General features: G+C 44.3%; 1 protein-coding gene across 23 annotated transcripts in view; it reads left to right on the top strand.

Moving 5' to 3' along the window:
- The window catches only part of BEND7 (BEN domain containing 7), an 85,847-nt gene that overhangs the window by 12,089 nt on the left and 49,875 nt on the right, over nucleotides 1-23,883 (top strand). For 22 of the 23 annotated variants that reach the window (XM_081553539.1, XM_081553535.1, XM_081553527.1 and 19 more), the window contains 2 exons: nucleotides 18,362-18,661; nucleotides 21,662-21,784. In XM_081553539.1, the coding sequence (XP_081409665.1) occupies nucleotides 18,362-18,661; nucleotides 21,662-21,784 (423 nt within the window). Of the gene's footprint in view, nucleotides 1-18,006; nucleotides 18,236-18,361; nucleotides 18,662-21,661; nucleotides 21,785-23,883 lie in introns of those variants that run through there. The other variant, XM_081553538.1, reaches the window with a different exon arrangement.

Below are 23,883 nucleotides of genomic sequence, written 5' to 3'. Positions count from 1 at the left end.
GATTTTTTTCCTTTGGGAGGAAAAGTGTATGGTCATTCATAAGGGGAAAAAAGACTAGGGAACAGTGTGTTTCGCATCTCAAAGTTAAAAATAGACCTAGGACATTTACGCAGCACATCTGTTATTCTTAAAAGTATTGGAGAGAATGCCACCTGGGAAGGAAGGTTACACAGTAGCAGGACGCACACAGGGACCCATGGTAATTGATGCAGGGGCGCCTGGCCCTCCAGGCCCTTGGAGGATTACACCCTCCCCCGCCCCCACCTGAACCTCCTATTGTCTCTGGCCCTCAGATCAGGACTCAGCAGACAGATTAAGACCCCACAGGAACTGCCACCTGCCTGCTTCAGCCTGATTCCTGACACTGCTCTTCCCACTTCGTATGCTTCAGCCACTCCACTTTCCACTCCTGCAGCCACCTCGCTTCCCCTCTTTACTGCCTGCACTGATCACCTCCTCTGCCTGCAACCCTGCACCTGCACCATGCTCCCTCTTCTGTGCTTGGCTATCTCTTATCCCTGAGGACTCCAAGTTGACATGGCTTCTTCCAGGCAGTCTTCTTTGATTTCTCCCTCCCCTCTCCTTCCACAGCATTTCTACCAAAGTGAAGGCACTGCCAGTTTAATTCTCTCTCTCTCTCTTCCTGTGTCCCCACTGCCAAGCACTATGCTGGACACATTACAAACATCCAAGGATGCTCAGTGAATGAGCAAGGAGCTCCAATTCAAATTAAAAATAGTGAGATCAGCTACTCTGAAGCTTTATCATTCACCTCTTTTACCTCCAAGCTCCCATCTTGGCTTCATGAGGTGAAAATCTACATGTCCATCTCAGGAGTTATACATGTCAGGGGTAAAATACCCAATGGAACGGTTACTTTTCTTTTCTTTTTTTTTACATAATCATTTTTAAAGTAACTAATTTCATTTATTTTTAAATTTTTGATTGTGCTGGGTCTTCATTGCTGCGCACATGCCTTCTCTAGTTGCAGAAAGCTGGGGCTACTCTTGGTTGGGTTGGTGCATGGGCTTCCCTTGTTGTGGAGCTCCAGGCACGAGGGCTCAGTAGTTGTGGTTCACAGGCACTAGAGTGCTGGATCAGTCGTTACTGTGCACAGGCTTAGCTGCTCTGAGGCATGTGAAATATTCCCTGACCAGGGATCGAACCTGTGTTCCATTCATTGGCAGGTGGATTCTTACCCACTGGACTACCAGGGAAGTCCACGGTTACTTTTCATTACACATTCTTTTCTTTCCTATTAAGTTAATAGCTGGCCCCCTTTTAAAGTTGAACTCAAGACTAGGATGCCCTTGTGTGTGTTCCTGCCCCTGCCACCAGGGTCTTGCAGACTTAGACCCCATCATGTGAAGGTATCCCTGGAATATTGCAGTACTGTGGCACTGGTCCCTGCCTGCCATCACCTCTGCTTAACTGCCTTGTCTGTTGACCCCTTGAGTCTCAGCTTGAATTCCTGCAGGGAAAGACTTTGAGCTTCCTATGTTCCCAGGGCACAATACCTGGCGACAAGTAGGCTCTGGGTTGCTAATTTTGGATAAATGAGTACCATGTTAAAACACGTTGAAATGTACTTTGCCTCCAGTTATCAGCTGATCCAAGTCTGGGACAGTTTGTTAAGCCGAGAAGGTTTTCTTGGGCAGGACTGTCTTACACATTGAAGGAGGTTAGGATTGCACCCTCTGAATGTTGGCATCATAAATACACATGCAGGTCGAGAGCTTTCCACTCAGTCACTGTGACGATCATCCTCCAGCACATGTGAGCCAGAGTGTGGTCCTTAGCATGCCAGGGTTGTGGGGTTCTTTAGCTATTTAAAAAATTGTTTTTGGCCGTGCTGGGATTAGGTTCCTGTACACGGGTTTTCTCTAGTTGTGGCGAGCGGGAGCTACTCTCTTCTTGCGGTGTGTGGTCTTCTCATTGCGGTGGCTTATCTTGTTACAGAGCCCGGGGTCTCATGTGCATGGGTTTCAGTAGTTGCGGCACATGGGCTTAGGTGCCCTGTAGCATGTGGAATCTTCCCAGACACAGGGATTGAACCTGTGTCCCCTGCATTGGCAGTTCTAACTACTGGACCATCAGGAAAGTCCAGGCCCTTTAGCTTTGACCAGGGAAAAAGCCTGGATGCCCTTCCTTCACCATTCTCTCTCAGATGCCCTGTGTGAAGGGGGACAACAAAGACAGAGGTTGTGATGGATGAATTCAGCTGCATCACTGTCTCGAGAAGGGAGAGATCAAAGGGCACATTCCGTTCATGGTCAGGTTACTGCACCTCCTTTCCACACAATGGACGGCTTACTGCGTGCATATCTGAGCATATATCTTAAAACCATGAAGAAGTTTAGACAGGTTTTCTTTCAAGATTCCAGACAGTATCCTGGTAAATAAGAATCCATAAAATTGTTTTCTTAGTATTGCAATTTTTTTCCCCCAGCATGTACAAATATATGGTGTGTTCTCTGAATTCCAAGGCTTTTACAATGTTTTTTTTTTTTTTTTAACTTGGAAATCAAATTTTACATCTGAAAGGTTAATGGAGAAAACTAATTATGCTATCTGGTAACCAAATGTGTGATGGGACATTTGTCTCTGTAATTAACAGCAAGGAGCTTTTATAGTTTCATAAAATTGAATGCTACGTCGAGTATTCCGTGAGCATTTGTTTGGACGAGTTGTCCAAAACAGAGATGTTTATGGACGATATAAAGTTGAACTGAGATGGAATGCAGGTGTCTGCTGTGCATCTCGCAGAATTTCTCATTGTTGAAATGGAAGCCAGAAGATTAATAACTTGACTTTGTCATGATAAAATAAGTAATGTGTTCTTGGAACAGTGGTGCGGCACATAAGTTACTCGGTAATTCCAAGAATTTATTCTGTTCCAGGAATAATATCCTGAACAATTTATTTTTTACAGAAAAAGTTGATGCAACATAATAGCCTCCGAAGTTGCTTGTGTGGCTAATGGAATTATATCTCAAATGTGACTTTACGCCCATGTATAAGATGTAAAGAACCCCACAAAAATGCAAGGTTAAGGCACACCTTGAAAGTAAGGAGTCAGGAGGTGCACGAGTAAAGGTTCTTCTGTGAACATTAACTCATTCTCCTCGCACATATATAATTTTTTCAATTACTAGCAAGACTTTAATGGGTACCTTAATAAGCGCCGTGTGAAATATAGCAGGGCTGTCGTTGCTGTGGGAGTGGGAGCTCGAGGTGTCCCTGTGAACTGTTTAACTCCTCCTGTGAGAGGCAGGGATGTGGACCCAGACCTAATCCATCTTCCTCTGATTTCCTTTGGTCATTTTGGGCAACTCAGTCTTTTTTTTTTTTGATGTAGACCATTTTTAAAGTCTTTATTTACTTTGTTCCAACATTGCTCCTGCTTCACGTTCTGGTTTTTTGGCTGCGAGGCATGTAGGATCTTAGCTCCCCGTCCAGGGGTCGAACCATCACCCACCCCCACCCCACCCCACTTCTGCCTCCTGCATTGGAAGGTGAAGTCTTAACCACTGGTCCCCCAGGGAAGTCCCTATCTTGTTTGTTTGTTTTGGCAACTCAGTCTTACCCTTTGTGAAATGGGAGTGGAGGGGGTGGGGGGTCGAGGGGGGGGTGCGTATTTCTTGTCTGTCCTCCTGGATGAACTGGGAAGAGGCAGAGAATGAGACATGTTCCCCTGGGGAGCTTTTGTAGGAAGACACTGTCGACTGTAGGGCTTCCCTGATAGCTCGGTTGGTAAAGAATCCGCCTGCAATGCAGGAGACCCTGGTCCCATTCCTGGGTCAGGAAGATCCCCTGGAGAAGGGATAGGCTACCCACTCCAGTATTCTTGGCCTTCCCTGCTGGCTCAGCTGGTAAAGAATCTGCCTGCAATGTGGAAGACCTGGGTTCGATCCCTGGGTTGGGAAGATCCCCTGGAGAAGGGAAAGGCTACCCACTCCAGTATTCTGACCTGGAGAATTCCATGGACATAGAGTCCATGGGGTTGCAAAGAGTCGGACATGATGGAGTGACTTTCACTTTCAGGCGCCAAGTAGCCTCATCTGGCCAACCCCAGGCACCCCATGGAAATGAGGAGAACTTCTGTCACAATGTCAGTTTACGCCTTGTACATCAGTGATGTTTGGGGGTTGTTCCCCACCCCCCAACTTTCCTCAACAGTAGCTTCAGCGTATCTGATTCTAGAATTAACCATTCCTATAACCATTGGTAGGTCTTTATTGAGCAGCCCTTGGTGCCAGGCTGGGAGATTTGACAGCCCATAGGTTGTGATAGAAAGACAGAGCCAGGGGACCTCACCTGGGGAGTGAAGGGAGGTGACCCTTGAGAAGAGGACATTTAAGCAAAGAAGGACCTAAAGAGTAAGTATAAGGTGGGGCTGAGGCTGTGAGACAGTAAGGAAGTGAGAACCCATCCCAGGAGACAAAGACCCTCCTTAGAGTAATTCTTTTTTTCTTTTATTAAAAAAAAATTTTTTTTGACAGTGAAAATCACATGTGGGATCTTAGTTCCCTGACCAGGGTTTGAGCTCACTGCCCTCTGCACTGGAAGAACAGAGTCTTAACCACTGGACTGCCAGGGAAGTCCCTGAAGACCTTCCATAGAGCTGAAACGGGCAGCCCTCCGGCCATCCAGTATAGTCACTAATAGGGTTTGGATTCAACTATCCTGAAGTTAGGCCTGGGTTCTGATATTTTTTTAAAGTTATCCTTGTGATTCTAATGTGTATCAGACCCAAGAGCCACCACCTAGAACAGGGGGAGACGTGGCCAGAGCCGAGGCTGGAGAAGCCCCCAGTGCGAGAGCCAGGCCCCACCACCTCCCACCGAGGCAGGTCACTTGATGAGGATTGCATTTCCGAAAGATCACCCTGGCTTCAGCATGGACTGTGGTGGGGTGGAGCAGGGCTGCAGACTTTTGGCCGTAGCCCCATCAAGTGATGATGAGAGAGGAGTGGAAGGACTCCCGAGTCATCTAGAAGTTACAATAAGCAGGCCTCAGTGTTTCAGTGGCTGTGGGAGGGAAGAGATGGAATATGAGGCCCAGTTTTCTGGCTTGGATAGCCAAGTTGGTGCTGTTTATTAAGGCTTGGCGATAGTCGTCATAAAATACATTCTTGGACATAGTTTTAAGGTTGCTTTTGAAATGTCCAAGTGGAACTGTCCAGTGGGCAATTGGATGTATGAGTCTGGAGCCCTGAAGTGGGATCAGGGCCGAAGTCCTCACAGACAGATGGTCACTGGAGCCAGAAGAGAGGTGGGGTGGGTGGGGTGAATCCAGGAAGTGTGTGGAGAGGGAGAGGCCCACGTGGAACAGGGTCCAAGAAAACTTCAGCATTTAAGGCAGTGGCCATGACCTGTAAATGGGTCATGAAGTCAGTTTAGCAGACTGTCACCCACACAAACTATCGATACAATAATAAGAGAAATAGATTAGAAAGTATCAGAGTGTCTTGCATGCAGGAAGGATAAATTCATGAAACTTTGATTTTCTTGCTGTGAATCACAGTCCAGAAAGTTTGGAAGCTGCTAATTACAGCCGCAGTCGCTTCATCCCTTGTCTTGTTCAGGGAAGGCGGCCACTGCCAGTCTCCAGGTGCCTTCGGGGCCACAGTTATCAGTTTCTTGAGATTCGTGGAAGAGAAAGATGCTGTGAACGTCATCCATGTCTCATCATCATTAACATTATTTATACTGAAGTTGTTGGAGAAGACTTTTGAGAGTCCCTTGGACTGTAAGGAGATCCAACCAGTCCATCCTAAAGGAAATCAGTCCTGAGTGTTCATTGGAAGGACTGATGTTGAAGCTGAAACTCCAATACTTTGGCCACCTGATACGAAGAGCTGACTCATTTGAAAAAACCCTGATGTTGGGAAAGATTGAAGGCAGGAGGAGAAGGGGACAACAGAGGATGAGATGGTTAGATGGCATCACCAACTCAATGGACATGAGTTTGGGTGAACTCCGGGAGTTGGTGATGGACAGGGAGGCCTGGCGTGCTGCGGTTCATGGGGTCTCAAAGAGTCGGACACGACTGAGCGACTGAACTGAACTGAACTGAATACTAAAGATGAAACTGTACAACAGCATGTGTATTTTAAGTTGGACTATTTTAAAAAATTTAAATGACCGAAGAAACAGTACCGCGAGTACTTACTCTTGTTCATCCTTAATTGACCCACGATGTGGTATGTAAGTTAATATTTAAGTCGGTAGGGGCAATGTGCAGTTCTGTACTAGCGTTCTTTAAGAGTTTTCTGCGCAGTAGAGCAGGGGGTCAAGATTTCAGGTTATATGGAAACTGTGTCTTTCCAGACAGTCAATTATGAACATTTTATTTCTGATTGAAGGAGGGCAAGATTTTGTTTATGCTCCTCTCAGAAAATGAAAGCAGCTCTTGGTCTGCAGTCTTGTTATATTTTTCCTGTGTGTGTTGTCAGCCTTTGAAGACTTTTGCTTTATGTCTCAGAGAACTATAAGCACAAATAAATTCTCATCTTTTGTAGGACTAACGGGACTCACATGAACCCTGTTTTGAATTTAAAGGACTGTCTGAGCTGCCTTCTTAGGTTGAAACCGTACAACTACGTTGAACTCCATAAAGATAGTGTGGTCCAAAGATTTCATTGTTTCCACCGTGTGTATTAAGATAAGTGGGTGGTTAAGGTGCTGACGACTTCATGCAGTGCCCAGCGCAGGTCTCTACAGCTTCCTGGATGCAGTGCAGTGGGCTTCATGGATGGAGCCCTTCCTGCCGGCCAGCTGGTTAGTTCCCTGCCAATCTTGGTAGAACAGTAAGGCTCATGGACCTTGTAGCATGATGGGTCTCTAATGTCTAAACTCAAAGTCTCTGTTTTCTCCTGGGGAAGATGTATTCATCAACCTCTGAACCTCTTAGCTTGTGATCAGGATTAATGGTAGGCAGTGTGCTTGCCCGAGGGCCCAGTACATAGTAAGTGCTCCATAAATGGTGACTCTAACCCTTTTCCTCTTAAGCACGTCCAAATTCCTTTAAAAAACATGTAGCTTGGGACTTCCCTGGTGATCCAATGGTTAAGAATCTGCCTGGAAATGCAGGGGACGTGAATTAGATCCCTGGTTGGGGAGCTAAGATCCCACATGCTATGGGGCAACTAAGCTCACGTGCTGAAACTAGAGAACTGTGTTCCGTAACTAGAAAGTCTGTGCATCAGAACAAGGGCAGTCACATGGTGCAGCAAAGATCCGGCAATCTGCAACTGAGACCAGACGGAGCCAAAATAAATGTTAATTAAAAAAAACAAACCAAAACATGGTTTGTAAGCTTCAAGAGAAAATCATCTTAGGCCTGTACCCCTGGATTGCAAAGTGCACCCCAGGCAGCCCCCTCCTTCCCTGACTTCCTTTTGGCCACCTACTTCCCACTCCGGCCCAGCTTCATCTTTCCTGGGAAACATCAGAGAAGATTTTTTTTATGTCCAAAGCTGTTTCCACCAGTTGCCTTATACCCAACTTTACAATCCCACAGGGAAAAGAGTGTACATAATTCTTCCAGATTATTTCTTTTTCTTATAAAAATTATTACATATTCATTTCAAAATCATTTTTTTACAGTTTTCATTTATAAAGTTGAAAACAAGATATAAAATTAAAAAATCCTGTCCCAGTCACCCTCTCCAGCGATAACCATAGAGTGTGTGTAAAAAATACAGGTGTGTGTGTCACAAAAAGGAAATGAGGCTTTCCCCGGTGGTGCAGTAGATAAGAATCCACCTGCCAACTCGGGGGACATGGGTTCGATAATCCCTGGTCCAGGAGGATTCCACATGCTATGGAGCAGCTAAGCCTGTGCACCACAACTACTGAGCCCTCGCTGTAGAGCCCGTGAGCTGCAGCTACTGAGCCCACGAGCTGCAACTGTTGAAGCCCGTGCACCCTGGAGTCCACGCTCCACAGCTAGAGAAGCCACTGCAGTGAGAAACCCAAGCACCACAACTATAGAGTAGCCCTCACTCTCTGCAACTAGAGAAAGCCTGCACACAATAACGAAGACCTAGCACAGCCAAAAATGAATGAAAAATAAACTAACCATTAAGAAAAGGAAAATAGAATTACCCTGTATAATGTTTTGTAATTTTTTTTTTGCTTAACCAAATCTCCATCTGTTCCACACAGGTTGAGTGCCTAGTTTAAGCCAGGCAGGCTCTGACTATCCAGTACTGAAGGAAATAATCATGGTCTCAGCCTTCATGGAGTTTATAGGATAATCCTGCACTTATTTCCAAACGACTGTAAAAAGGTCCGCTTCATCCTTTTCAGACATGTAACGATACACTGTAATCTCAGTCTCCAGATATGCCATAATTCACTTATCTAATACTCACTGATTGATGTCTGGGTGGTTTGCAAAGTCTCACTAGTGAAAATGACGCTACTGTGAATGTTCTTTTAAGTATGTCATAGATACTTGTCTAAGTGTTTCTGTAGGATAAATGCCTATGAGTGGAATTGCCGAATTTCCCTGAGAAGGGCCCCTACCTGCAGCCTATGAGAGGGACTGTAACCCTACACCTTCATCAAAAATGGGCTTTTTGAATCTATTTGTTTGTTGTTGTTTAGTCACTAAATCATGTCCAACTCTTGCAACCCCATGGACTGTAGCCTTCTAGGCTCCTCTGTCCATGGGATTTCCCAGGCAAGAATACCAGCATGGTTGCCATTTCCTTCTCCAGGGGATCTTCCCAACCCGGGGATCAAAACTGAGTCTCTTATTTGGCAAGTGGATTGTTTACCATTACACCATCTGGGAAGCCCTATGAATCTATAGTCTTTGCCAAATTAATAGACAAAGAATTTCACCTTATGTAATTTTTGTTACATTAATCATTAGGAGGAGAAGGCAATAGCAACCCACTCCAGTACTCTTGCCTGGAAAATCCCATGGATGGAGGAGCCTGGTAGGCTGCAGTCCATGGGGTCTCGAAGAGTCGGACACGACTGAGCGACTTCACTTTCACTTTTCACTCATGTATTGGAGAAGGAACTGGCGACCGACTCCAGTATTCTTGCCTGGAGAATCCCAGGGATGAGGGAGCCTGGTGAGCTGCCGACTATGGGGTCGCACAGAGTCGGACACGACTGAAGCGACTTAGCAGCAGCAGCAATCATTAGGGACATTAAGAGATTTGAACTATTTATTTCCCTTGTGAATTGAATGTTCATGTCTTGTGCCCATTTTCCATTGTTAGTAGGTATGTGTTGTCATCTTCTTCACTGATTTGTAAGACCTCTCCTGTACATTTGGGATCTGAACTCTTTGGCTTGATGATTCCTTAACATTATTCGAAGTGGTGGCTTCTGACCTTCCCACTTAATGTGGCTGGAGTTACAGTCCATGTCTGATGAAGGAACATTCGATTGGGAGGCCATGCTGTATTTGTTATAAAATCAAATTTTTCCTTGTTATAAGTACATTTGGGGAAGAGAAAAGTAGATAAACTCTCTGAATTGGTTGGGAAGTTCTAGTGGTGTCATATTGCTTTCTTCATTGATGTCCTCTCATTTTCAGGATAAAGTAAAAACATCAAGGTCCCTGTGTTCTATGTTTTGTCCATTCAGTGATCATTCAGTCCAACTATCAGCTTCTCACCATGGCCCGCCTGGTTTTTCCTCTGCCTTCAGTGCTCTTCCCTCTTCTCTCCCTCAGAGTGCCCATGGACTTGCTGACCACATGTTCTTCACCAACTCAGGTCTCCCTGTCTTCATGAAGTCAGCTGTAATCCTCACAAAGTGATCTCGTCCTCTCAATTCCCAAAACGCTCGTAATTTAGGCATCATCCGAGGCATTTATCCTGTGTTCTCTCCGTTTAATCTGTCTGATCATGCTATAAATGTACTCCTAGAGCACACAGCTGGGGACAGGTATAAGCAGCAGCCCTTTGCCTTCTGTAATGGTTCTGAATTGGGGAACCATGGGGCCCTGGGTTGTTCCATGGAGATAGGGATCTGCACATTTCAGTGGGCTCAAAGCAGAGAATACTTGCATTTATTTTGTTAGATAAAGCATGAAGCCATTAAAGAAAATTGTTCCTTCATCCCCTTTTAGGGCTTTGCCCCTAAACCTCTCATGGATGTTTTTTCTGCTCTGTCTGTAGATGTTCTTTGAGGGACATACTTTTGAAATTTTATTTTTAATTGGAGGATAATTGCTTTACAATGCTATGTTAGTTTCTGGTGTACAGTGAAGTCAATCAGCCATATATATACATATATCCCCTCCCTCCTGGACCTCTCTCCCAGCCCACCCTGATCCCGCCTTTCTAGGTCATCACAGCACCGAGCTGAGCTCTCCGTGCTGTGCAGCAGCTCCCCACCAGCTATCAGTTTTACACATGGTAGTGTGTACGTCAGGGCTACTCTCTCAGTTTGTCCCACTGAGGGACACATTTGAGAAGCAGCATGACAACCCATGTTGATTCATTTCCTGGTGTTTCTTTGCTCCCCTGGTCCTTCTTACCCGTCTCAAGCCCTTCTTCCCCTTTCTGCTTTGCCGGCCCATTTTCCCAGCCTGGACCCGTGGCATTCTGTCTTGGCACCTGTCTTGGCATCACTTCCTCAGCCTCAGTTAAAAAGAACTCCTGCCTCCCACGCTGGATATGGGTGGCCCAGGCTGGGTGAGCCTGCCCACGTGTCTGGAGAGAGGCCCTGGGTCCTCGGAATCCTTGTGCGTTCATCTGGGTTCCAAGTGAGGCTGTAAACTCCCGGAGGGGAGAGATGGTGTCTTGTCTTTCTTGTCTTTTTCTTTCTTTGGTCCTACAGAAATCTCATATTTCGTAGTAGTAGTACAGTAAATATTTATTGAATAGATGAATGAACCTGATGTTATCTAAACAGATTTGTAAGGAACCTCGTCTTTTCAGTGAAAACGCCATCTATGCCCTGGGCTTCTTAATTATATTCCACCCAACACTTCAGTTGAACAGGAGGGTCCCCCAGCACGTGGCAGCAGGTGTGTGGGTTAACTCTCCCTGATCAACACATTTGATTCCACCAGTTCACCAACCCTGCAGCCGACGTTCGCACCCTTCCTTCTCAGTGGCATTTAGACTACACAGTGTTCTCAACTGGACTCCAAGGACTGTTTTGGGAATGCGGGTTCTGACCCATTCTCTTCAGTAGATCTTGGCTCCTCTTTATTTGGGGGATTCCACTTCAGATTGCTTCAGAGCAAAGGGTTCACTTGCCAGCCATCACTCTGTTCTCTATGCTTTTCAGACCCTTCTTGCCATTAGCACCCCCAGGCTTGCATGTCCCTGGTAAACGTGGCTGCCGCCCCCAGGGACGGCCAGTCAGGACCTTGATAGTGTCTACAAGTCAGCACAGGTTTCGGGCAATGATGCTAACCCAGGTCTTCTCACCCAGGTCTTCTCAGAGTGCAGAGTCCACTGCAGATGCCTGGCTATTCCACTCACGTGTCGAGCATTGTGGTGGAGAGAGCTGCCATGTGGTCTTGATGGACCCTGCTTCCTTTTTTCCTGCTCTTTTTCTCACTGCTGTCATTTGACAGGTCGGAGTCCAGCCCTTTCTTCAACATGGCTCCATGCCAGCTTCTGCTAGTGTTTGAGAAGGAGGTACTTGCACTGTTCAGTATAAATCATGGTTATCTCAGTATTTCTCACTGATAAACTCAACTTTTTTCTGTTTAACTACCATTTCCTGGAAAATGCAAGTTTTTTTTTTTTTTTTTTTTTGCAAGGAGTTTGAAACCTGTTTTGGGGGGCTGCATTCTATGGCTTTTGGAGTCTTAGTTCCTCAACTGGGGATCAAACCCTGGGCCCACAGCAGTGAAAGCACCGAGTCATAACCACTGGACCTCCAGGAAGTACCTTTAAAAGACCTTTTCCAAAAAGCATGTTCACAGTGGTATGCAGCCATCGCCACTGTTTCCAGCACTTCTTCAACATCTCAGACAGGAGGCATCCTTAATGCCACTCCTTTGTCATATCTTCTCAGAGGTTCCTCCTCTGTTTCTAGAACTGGAGGGGTCAGCTCTTTAGATCATAATGTTGCCCAGCTTCCTGCCTAGAAGCTACAGTTTGAGGCCATTTTTTCCTATGGATAACGAATAGTGTTCGTGATAACCCATCAAGTGTTTGAAGGAGTCACTCAGTAGCTATTTGTCTCTCAGAGAAACGACCCAAGTTCTTTAACCTTTCCTTGATCCTTTCATCTTTTTTGTTGACTTCTGCATGATCTCAAGTTTCTCGACAGCCTCATTAAAAGAGTGCAAAACTAGATGTGATGGGAGATCCCTGGCAGCTGTGATTAGAACTCTGTACTTTCACTGCCATGGCCCATGTTCAATCCCTGGTCGGGGAACTAAGATACCCCAAGTTGTGTGGTTTGGCCAAAAACAAACAAAAAGGCTGGACATGATACCACAGTAAGAGCCAAAGCATCCTGGATGTAGTGGTGACTGTCCCTCAGTACTTTCAGTGTCCGTCAGCCCTTCTGTACACGTGAGTTAGGGAGTGGCACCCTGGGGATGGACTGGACGGTGGTCAGGGCGTGTGAGGAGCTGGAGATGACACAGTTGTGACCATGGCGACGGCTGCCTGCCCCGGGGACTCAGTCCAGGAGGAGCACGTGAACTCACTTGGCCAGCTTGGACACACATGAGCTCATAGCTTTTAATGTTGAAATGAGGGTGCTGAGCTCTCTACGTGTTAGATTAACAGGAAACCTAGTATCTCCGTATAAGATGTCCTGCCACCCGCTGAGTTGTTTGTGAGCCCAAGGGCTTGTCTCAGTCCAAAGGGGCCAGGTACCACTGGTAGTAACAGTAGCTACTGCTGTCACCAGTATTCTCACTTCATCACCATCAACTTCTTGTACATTCCCAACTACCTGACAACTATATAAATTTCCTTTGTCAGAACTAGCCTCAGGGTGGTGGTCCAGTGGCTAAGAATCCATGCTCCCAATACAGGGGGCCTGGGTTCGATCCCTTGTCGGGGAGCTAGATCCCACATGCCACAAGTAAAGATCCCACATGCTTCAGCCAAGACTTGACGCAGCCAAATGAATAATAAAATAATAAATATTTTTTTAAAAAATTAGGCTCATTGTATCCCCATTGCCCTGCAACCTTCTAATTCTCTGACCGATGTTAGATAGCATTCATTCAGTCACCCCAGCTAGAAACCTCGGATTTATCTTTCATTGATTCTCCTTCACATCCTCACCCCTATCCCCACATCCAGTGACTCACCAAGTCTATTTGGTGAACCTTCTTCAATGTCTCCCTCTCCATTCCCATCCCCTATCCTGGCCCAGACTGTCACGGCCATTCACGAAGCCTTTAGCAATAACCTTCTAGCTGGTTTCCTCTCCTCACGCTACTTTCACCATAGTTTTGCCGGGTTTGTTTTTCTAAGGGAAAGATTTATTGTTTACCATCCTTATGTTAAAGAGAAAGTGAATTTGAAATTACCCAGAGCAGGGACTTCCATGGTGGCCCAGTGGCTAAGACTCCATGCTCCCAATGCAGGGGGCCCAGGTTCAATCCCTGGTCAGGGAACTAGATCCCATATACCTCAACCAAGAGTTCACATGCCGTAACTAAAGATCCTGCCTGCCGCTGCTAAGATTTGGTACAGCCAGATAAATAAATAAAAATATTGAAATAAATAACCCAGAGCAATAACCCAATATCTCCAGTGCAAAATTATTCTTCCTTAACCTGGCACCTTAATGGGATGACCTCACTGTACGTGTTGACTTCGTCCCCTGCCACTTTTCTTTATGAACCTTAAACTCCCAGCATACAGACCACTGTTCAGGAAGAAGAGGGGAAAGTGGTACAGCTGTGGCATCTACCCAGACAGTGAGCTTCTGCCTGCAAGAGTGATGCTCAGGGGCCACCCTCCCCAGCCCCAGTGGAATGGGAGGTGAATAACTTTCATGCAGGGGGCTTCAGGGAGGCAGGGTCCTCAGAGAAGGGCCAGCTTTTAGCTCTAGCAAGAAATCAGAGGTGTCTACAGATAGCAGGGTAGTCTGCTAGCTGGAGTTCTGGGGGCACATAGTTAAAAGAAGTGCAGGTCAGCAGATTGGGGAAAATCAGGACCATTTTCCAGAATAACCAACCCATAAAAAGGGATTTGAGTAAAAGATGTCGAAAGATTTGGAAGGGGAGTACCTTTCAGTTTGAACAAGATGATCTTCGTATCTCTGGGGCCCAGGAGATGCTTGATAAATTGTTACTGAATAATGTATTTCTGGTACTTTTTCACTCCATCCTGTTAATATTGGGTTGGCCAAAAAGTTCACTTGGATTTTTCTCAGTATATGGCTTGTTTATAACCTTAGTATCACATTTAATTCTACTAGACTTCATTCTGGTTGTGATACAGCATTTCTTTCATTTACATAAGGAAGGTGTATGAAGTAACTGTTACAGCTCAACACCAGTTAATTTTTAATGCAAAGATATGGTGACTATTTTGAGTCTTTGTGAAAAGAAGACATATAGAAATGGATATATAATGTTAATGTACATCATCTCACTCTATCTTTGGGCATTACTGCCTTTTTTCTTTCATTACTCCAAACGATGAATAATCTGTGTAGTATGTTTTTCTCTCCTGACCAAGTCATTCTGTATGATGACTTCTGTGTTGCACAACTCTCTATTCTGTATTATGCAAATTATTTATGTAAAGGAAAGTAATCTTTGTAAAGGAAAGTGAGTCTTGAAATTTAGCAAAGGGTAGAATCCAACCTGCAATCTTTTGTTGATCTTGTCCAAGGAGTCCAGTTACTAAACCCACAAACCATTTTTCATTTAAGATTGTTTTACTACAATGCAGCCACACACCATGGGTCCATGTTTGTAAGATTCCTGTTCATTTTTTCTAAACAGATCCAGCCCCTTGTGGTTAAACATGAGTAAAGGCATAGTTAGGTTTGGAAAGTGAACAGGTTTCCTTATGGAATTGTTGCTTCTTTTTGTTGTTGTTGTTTGTTTTTTGCCCAGATCACACAGCTTGTGGGATCTTAGTTCCCCGACCAGGAATTGAAACATTCTCGGCAGTGAAAGTGTGGAGTCCTAACCACTGGGCAACCAGAGAATTCCCTGGAATCATGCTTCTTTAGAGCTTCTTTTTCCTGGCATTTATACATGGAGAAGACATCAACTTATTAGAACTGGAAAGACAAAGAGGTCAACCAGTGCTTCAAATCTCAATATCTTAATTTATCCCACTTGTTTTTTTTTTTCTTTGAGTCAGAGAACTTGGCTTCATTGTGGCGATCAGAATAAGCCCACTCTTTCTGAGGACACACATGACTTTTAGAGCTGTTCGGTGCCCTGTGAACATCTTGGTAATGGGAAAAACCTACATCCCTCTTCGACTGCTCCGTGCCCCCCTGGGGTTATGCCAAGCATGGTCTGGTTCAGAATTCATTTTTACGGTTCAGGAAGCTGAAGTCTGAGAATAGCAGGTGGCTCAACTCGTATCAAGTAGCAAGTCAGCACAGTTGGGAAGTGAGTCCAGGTCTGGGAAGCCCCAGCCCCGGCCTGTCCCCTGACCCACCCCCCAGCATCCGCGGTCCAAGCCTGCAAGCATCACCCTCTCCATCCCAGTGTGTGCAGGCTGCTCAGCTTTCTCTGTCGTCCCCACTTTTAGTCTTCAGGTCTCCCTCCTGATCTTCTGCTGCATCCCTCCTGAATATGTGAGGACTCAATTCCCCTCTCTCTGCAGAGTGCATCATCCTCCCCCCTCCCCGATGTGTGTGTGTGTGAGAGAGAGAGACAGAGACAGGGACAGAGACAGAGAGCGAAAGAGGGAGAGATGCGGTTCTAGGGCCTCCCCAGGTGGTGTGGTCAGGGCTGCTTCTGACCTCTCTGGCTAAAGGAAGGACAGCTCATCCCGCTGCCCTCTGGGGACACCCAGCCTGTCACCTCTAAGAGGCTGCCCGCAACCAGCCTGTTTCCAGCCTTCCCCACGTCTCTTAGCTTTCCTTGACTCCAGCAATTCTTATACTTAGCTGTTTTCTGTCCTTTCAGCTGTCCCACAGTTGAATAGACTGTGAGCTCTCTTCTCAGAAAGTCAGCCAGCTCTACTACCTGCCTTCGCAGCCCCCTGTTTTTCTTCCTCCTCAGTCCCAGGTCCTAATCTGTTGTCATGGTTTGCCTCTTGTTTTGCTTTTGAAAGAAATGTTTCTAAATGTCAGCCCATAGCCAGGATCTCCCTCTCTCTTCCACAGTCCTGGTTGTCCTCTTGAAAGTATCAAGTATGCAGAATTCACATGGTACTTTCAGTCTTGTAAGTTTCAGAGCTGTAGGTTCTGGGACTGTGAAACTAAGCTCATGACAAAGCACCTTTGATCTTAGAAAGTTTCAGGATCCTCATGACCTTTTTTCCCTCCTTCTGAAGACAGCACTTTATCATAGGATTCAGTCACCGGAGCAGAAGTGGAACCTTTGAAAAGAGAGTGGCCCTTTGGCTGTGATACGTCAGGATTCATGTGCGGAGTAAGCTGGCACTGATCCAGGCTCCAGGCAGCGTGCCCGCCTCTGCCTAGCTTGGCTGGTGTGGTTCTTGCCAGGGCCTTGGGAGGGAGGGGAATGGCAGCCACCAGCCAGTGTCAACCGAGAGATCAATGCGCTGCAGCCTGGATGCATGTGTGACGTCCCTGGTCCAGAATAAAAGCCCCGCAGGAAAGAAGTTCCTTCCTGCCCAAGCTGTGCTTTTAGTTACGCCGGGAAAGGGCGGGTTTGGATGCTGAAAGTAACAGCAGCCACACAGGCTTATAGATTTATCTCTCAGAATTCCTCTGGGACCTCTTCCAGACACACCCTGTTCCCCAGACATCCTGAGAAAGTTGTAAATGCTGGCTCTGCATTTCTTCAATTGTGCTCGGTCATTCGTTCTCATAAAAATCTGGAACATGATTTATTGTTTCTGTATTGTCATTTTCACAGGTGTTTGAAGTGAAAAGAGTTTTATGACAAAGTAAAATATTTCTCCTCTCAAGCATATGCCAACACACAGCAGTATTGTAAATTTGGAAATCTGTGTTAATTCTGCATTCGCTCATGTTAGATATTAAAGACAATTAATACTTTTGTTACCATTTAAAAAATTGAAGATAACTTCACAGCATAAAAATAGGAAAGTTTCCTTACATTCAGTTTTGTTTTTGTTGTTGTTAAGTTTGCTAAGTCGTGCCCGACTCTTTGTGACCCCACGGACTTTTTCAGGCAAGAATACTGGAGTGGGTTGCCATTTCCTTCTCCATTACATTCAGTAATGTATTTGTATATTAATAAGCTAAATATCTAACTAGACAATGCAAAATACCTGCATTCATTGTGCAGTTACCAGTGTGATAGAGAAATCTGGCTAATATGATACTGAGGGCATTACAACATAATTATATTAGATGTACTCAAGACTTCCCTGGTGGTCCGGTAGTTAAGACTCTTGAGTTCCCAATGTAGGATGCGTGGGTTTGAGCCCTGGTCAAGAACTAAGATCCCACATGCTGCACAGATGTGGCCAAAAATTAAAAATAAATAAATAAATGTGCTAGATTTATTTGTAGGAGCTATATTTTTCCTAATAGATGCTTTCTGCAGGGCTTTTCCTTTTTTCATAGTTGAAATTTCAAGCATTTAGTAGAGTAACTGTATGAGTGTGTACCCTGGCATTAGACTTTTATTTTAAAACCCAGATTAGAGGAAAAAAAGAAAAGACTACTTCCCTTAATCTTTGTAAAATTACTGGCTGATGACAATTTAAGAAGATAGTATGTTTGCAGCAGGCTTCCTTTGTGGCTCAGCAGTACAGAACCTAACTGCCAATGCAGGAGATGAGGGTTCAGTCCTTGTGTTGGGAAGATCCCCTGGAGACGGGAATGGCAACCCACTCCAGTATTCTTGCCTGGAGAATTCCATGGACAGAGGAGCCTGGCGGGCTACAGTCCATGAAGTCACAAAGAGTTGGACACGGCTGAGAGGTTGAACAAGCATGCACACATGTGTGAAAAAGCCCCTGATAGATCTAGGCATCCTTTAATGATATTATTTATAGAAAATATTTTATATCTGTATAATTTCAGAGTCATCTTTAAGTAATATTTATTCAGCACCCTCGGTGCAATACAGATACCTTGGTTCAAAAAAAAAATAATCCTCTGAGGAAAGAAGATTCTTAAAAGAGAAGCTTGCATCTGGAGTCAGTAATCCTCCCCCAATTCCAAAGAAGGAAGGGGGGGGTGTCTCGTTTTTTTTTTTTTTCTGGTAGTGGATTATTTTTTCTTTCACTAATTTACAGTGCTATCTCTGGCCCTGTTTCCATTAGGAGATGAAAGCATGGAAATTAAAAAACAAATTACAGGAATGAGAAGATTACTGAATGACAGCACTGGGAGGATATATCAGCGTGTGGGCAAGGAGGGGGAGAAACTTAAAGAGGAACCCCAGGATTTGGATGCGATCTGGCCTCAGCGTTTGAACTCTGCAGAGGCCCCCCCGAGCCTCCACCCGTCTTCTCGGGGCGCGTGGAACGAGCTGCCACCCCAGAGCGGGCAGTTCTCGGGGCAGTATGGCACCCGCTCCAGAACCTTCCAGAGCCAGCCCCACACGGCTGGGAGCTCCAATGGTATGGCCCTCATCAGGTGCTCACAGTTGTCCCCATATGTTTTCTGTCTATAAACATTCAGTATGTTCTTTGAGTTCAATGTAGTAAACCCTCCTTTAATTACCTACCTTAATTCAGTTATTTTAAAAGACAGGGAAGACATAAAGGAAAAAGTTAGAGTATAAAAAAAAAATCTAGAATTGAGATGCAGGAAAAACTGGGGGTTCTCTATTAGAAGGGATAGTTTCTTGATAGACTCTTTAGCTCTTTAAGAAGTCAAAGCCATCATTGGCTGAGATACGGATATTATTGTCACAAACAACTGAACATTAGGGCAGAAAGAGCTCCACTGTGTCATTAAAAGAAGCTTACTGGTCACATGGTGTATTATTAACACATCCCCTTGCTAAGTCCTGGGCTTTCTTCATTATAGGACAAGTCACTTAAAGGGAGGACTGATGACCCCGCCAGTCAAGTGACACCTTGACTTTCACCTCCCATTCAAGCTACTGAACTAAATGATCCATATTTTATAACTTGCTTCATTCAGGTTGAAAATTTATTCCTTTAAAGTAAAATTTCCTTAATTTAAATTCCTAATGGGTTTTTTAAAATTAATTTGGAGTGTAGTTGATTTACAGTGTTGTATAAGTTTCAGGTGTACAGCAAAGTGAATCAGCGATACACTTAAGTATATCCACTCTTTCTTAGATTCTTTTCCCATGTAGGTCACCACAGAGTATTGAGTAGAATTCCCTGTGCTATCCAGTAGGTTCTTATTAGTTATCTATTTTAAATTCCTAATTGTTAAGGGAAAAAAACTCAAATGGCAAATTTTTTTTCCCAAAGCATAAGGAAAAACTTGATGATTTCTCCATTCATGTTAATTTTCCCTCCAGTAACACTGACTGTTATTCGTGTTATAAATTACATACAGATGTGCAGATCTGTAGTTTTAACAAAGGGAATGAAAAGAAAGGAAGAACGCATTTCTAGTTTTTTTAAAAAGTTAAGGATTTCCCCCCCCTCCATACATCATCCTTCAAGAAAAAGAGAACTATTATGATTTTATTTTATTTTTTTAACACAGTTTGTGATAACCAGTTCAAAGGTATGAAAAGCCATCACTAGCCACTGCTGAAGAGACAGGGAGGGACCCCAAAAGATGTATGGGTGTCTTCTGTCTCTCTTAATATTACATAAGCCAATATCAGATTCTCATGCTGGCGTGCTTCCAGGTTAGAAAGAGATGGCTCTTTAAAGAGTCCTCCATAAAAATAAAAAGGCAGTTCTCTTTAAAATTAGAAAATGATTTATAACAAGCTGAAAAGGATTGGTTTTGTCCTCTAAAATGATACAGACTTGGAATAGTGACTAGGAATATTCACAAAGTCCTCCTAACACTACTGCCATGGGAGAAATGACTAGAGAAATAAAATGGCCTCGGGTATCTATGAAGCTAGTAAGTGCCCCCATCAAAAAGTATTGGGTGAATAGTGTTCTATTTTCCAGGCCCCAACAAGGATGGCAGATTTACTTTAGAAAATATTAGTAATAGTCAGAGTTACAAACCTAAATTCCCGCATATTTGTTTTAAAATACTCCTGTGTTAATGGTGTATTTTCGATTGGAATACATTTGGTATCTCATTGGAGTTTTCATTTAATCATTTGTAGTTTTAAAGTTGTAACATCTCATTTTGCTACAACTCTGAATGTAAATAATTGTGCTGCTCCACACATTAAGTATTCCATGGTTTTGCCGTGGTGAAACTTTCAATAATTAATATTCGCAAAGAATGCATATTGCAGGATGTAAATTACATTTAATATATAGTAAAGAATATAACTGGACCAAAACCTTAGAATTTCCCTCGTCCACCTATGAAAAAACCCAAGTGAGAGCAGTCTCTTATCCTGATCCCCTTTAAGGGAACTTGGATACTGAGGCCAGGGGTACTGTACTGAAAGCATGTTTTTCCAAATGTCCCATTTTATTCGGGGGTAACAGGAAGATATTTGTTTACACGTAAGGGAAACAGAGTAGGACAATTTTATGATGTATTTAACAGTGAAAAGGGCTTCCCTGATAGCTCAGCTGGTAAAGAATCCGCCTGCAATGCAGGAGACCCTGGTTCGATTCCTGGGTTAGGAAGATCCACTGGAAAAGGGATAGGCTACCTACTCCAGTATTCTTGAGCTTCCCTGCTGGCTCAGCTGGTAAAGAATCCGCCTGCAATGCAGGAGACCTGGGTTCGATTCCTGCGTAGGGAAGACCCTCTGGAGAAGGGAAAGGCTACCCACTCCAGTATTCTGGCCTGGAGAATTCCAGGGACTGTATAGTCCATGGAGTCACAAAGAGTTGGACACAACTGAGCGACTTTCATTTTCAAACAGTGAAAACGAGACTAAAATGAAACTGAAGAACTGGAAATGGAAGATGTAGAAGGGCACTCCTTAATGAAGCTGGAGAAAAGCCAGCACACCAGCAGCCTCTGACCCCTCAAGTTCACATGGACCCTCCAGACCCTGCTGCCCCTGCTTCCTCCCAAACCAGACACACCACACCCAACACAAAAGCAATGTGTTGACAGTTCTTAATTTTTGGAATCACATGCTCAATGCTAAAACTATCTTTTAAATAGTTAGATACATTTAATTTTTAGTATGAACTCTCAGGACATGTGCAGCTACCCTATTTGTTTGGTTTTAGATAAAGGCTGTTCACAGAGCTAGTTTATTTGTGCAAAATAGCACAAGTGTGTTCTTAGTAAATGTGTTCTGTATCGTTATCTGGGGTGACAGCGGGAGGTGGGGGCTGCTGTGACAGCAAACTGTGTGTCCGTTCACACGGGCTCCGCCATCCTGTGACACGCCACACACATGATAGTAGAGACACCTGGACAGTTAGCTAAAGTCAGACCCCAGCATTCAGGCTGAAAATCACCAGGGACCTTTTTTATTTTCCTCTTTATCATCTTGCTATTGCTTGGCGGCCATCATTGTCTCTTTTCGTGCTCAGGAGAACTTCCAGTGGTGAATTCATCAGCTGGATCCAACTGCTGCACTTGTAACTGCCAGTCGACGTTACAGGCCATCCTCCAAGAGCTCAAGACCATGCGGAAACTGATGCAGATTCAGGCAGGTATGCAGATCCGGCCTCGGAGGGAAGATCTTCAGTGGGGATGTTCATTGTGCTTTGATTACACTGTGCCTCCCACCTTGCTGTCCCACCAGCAAGGTTTCCTTTTTTTTTTAATTTATTTTAAAAAATTTTTATGGAAGTATAGTTGATGGGGTACTTCTTCAAGCATCCATTTTTCTCTGCTTTTTCCAGAACCCACCTTTCTGTTAGCCAGTCTCACAAATGCTTTCTGGCTGATACTGCTCAGTCCTGTACATGTGCTCCTGGTACTTCACAAATGTCAGCTAATTAAACTTTGAAGCAATTACACCCGAAGGTGGGCAGAGCCTTTTGGCTCATCTCCCTGATGTAAATTGACAAGGAGGTTCGTGCCAGGGAAGGAGGTGAGAATTGCTTATCTTCCCTCCTGAAGGGCTCAGTTTGGGGGGCTGTGTGCATCTTACAACCCTCACTTCTGCACAAGCCCACCCTGCTGGGTTCCCTGTGACAAGTGAGGAGCCAAGCAGCTCTGTACATGCAGAGGAGCCCTTAGGAAGCCTGGGCTCTGCTGGTAGATTCCAGAGTATCAGCTGACAAGAAACGTTGGCCCTCGGGCTCTGCTTGTGGCTTTTCGCCCTAACATTCAGGTCAGAGAGGCTCAGAGACACCTTCGGTTTTGTCTTTTTATTTACACGATGCTTTTTTTGTTGCTGTTCTCACTCCTGTTAGGCAAGTTGAGGAACAGAAGAGCAGTGAACTTGCATTTTAGGGTCAGAGTCCCAGTTTCTCCTGTCTTAGCTTGGGTGACTTCTCTGAACCTCAGATTTCTCATCTGTAACTAGAGTATTAATATCTAACTCACAGGGTTGTTTTGAAAATAGAAGACATAGTAAATGCAACTGAACTCGGTAAAGCATGATCTGAGCCTCAGCTATTTTGTGAGTGTTGTTAGGAAGACCTGGAGCATTTCTTAGAAGTCTGGAAGTCTAGGTCCTTATTATAGTAGCTGTGATTTCTAATCTCCAGAATTAGGGGAGAAAAAGCTTTTTTTTGTCATAGGGGAGCCTCACGTGCTGCAGTCCATGGGGTCCCAAAGGGTCAGACACGACTTGGCGACTTAACAACAACAACAGAAAATAATAAATCATTTCATTAAGCCTTCCACCTCGTCAGGGAAAACTGCCCTTAAACTGGAAAACGGCCCAGTCATACATAACTAACTTCCCCCCTTTCTACTGTAAAGGTATTCAGACAGCTCAGAAATCATCCTTGGTGCCATTTAGTTAATTCTAGTAAAATTTTAATATTCAGTGATGTGGTTTGATACTTAAAAAACTTAATACTTAAACATATCAGTCACCCAAGATCACGTGCAAGTAAAATGAGCAAAAGGCTTTCTGAGAAGCAACATCTAATTTTATGCACTGGATTTAGTCTTATCCCAAGGGAAAAAATAAAAGCATTTTGGTCAGGCCAGTAAGCATTTAACTCACCTTGTTCCACAAGGATAATCTGTGTTCTTATTAACCCAGCAGAGGCTAACATCTCCTAAATAAGGAGCTCAGAAAGAAAGGTTACTTCATTCTGTACAGATTTCTTTCCTCAGAGGAAGAATTTGTTGGCACTTAAGAAAATATGCGTATGAAATGGTAATGATTTATTTTGTTACTTAAGCTCCTTACTCCCAAAATGGCAAACTACAAATTGCAACCATTTAAATCCTTGACTGAAGCCTTTTGAGAATCTATTAAGTAAATGCCACTGTGTCACCCTGTTTCCTTTTATGAACCTTTGCAGATTAGGGCAGTAAATGACCCCAGGGCTATCAGGGATCCCAGAGGATAAACTGAATAAATTAGTCTCCTTTAATTTTCTTAAAGTGAAGAATCTGTGTTGAGTGAGTAGATTGACTTAAGGTTTATTACCTATAAAATGTAGATTTACCTTCTACTTAGAAAGTTTCACCTTTATGTCAGGGAGAAGGCAAGGAATAAGATCAAGCGATAAGATCTGATTCGAAAGAACACAGCTCTGTCCAGACTTGCAGAAGGAGAAGAAAACCTCAGACCTTGTGTTCTTTAAACTCAAAACATTTTCGCTTTTAATTTTGGAAAGTGAGG

The sequence above is a fragment of the Giraffa tippelskirchi genome, chromosome 13 (assembly GCF_054371585.1).
Source record: "Giraffa tippelskirchi isolate mGirTip1 chromosome 13, T2T-mGirTip1v1.2.pri, whole genome shotgun sequence".
Classification (NCBI taxonomy): Eukaryota; Metazoa; Chordata; class Mammalia; order Artiodactyla; family Giraffidae; genus Giraffa; species Giraffa tippelskirchi.
This window is presented reverse-complemented; position numbering and strand designations above follow the sequence as displayed.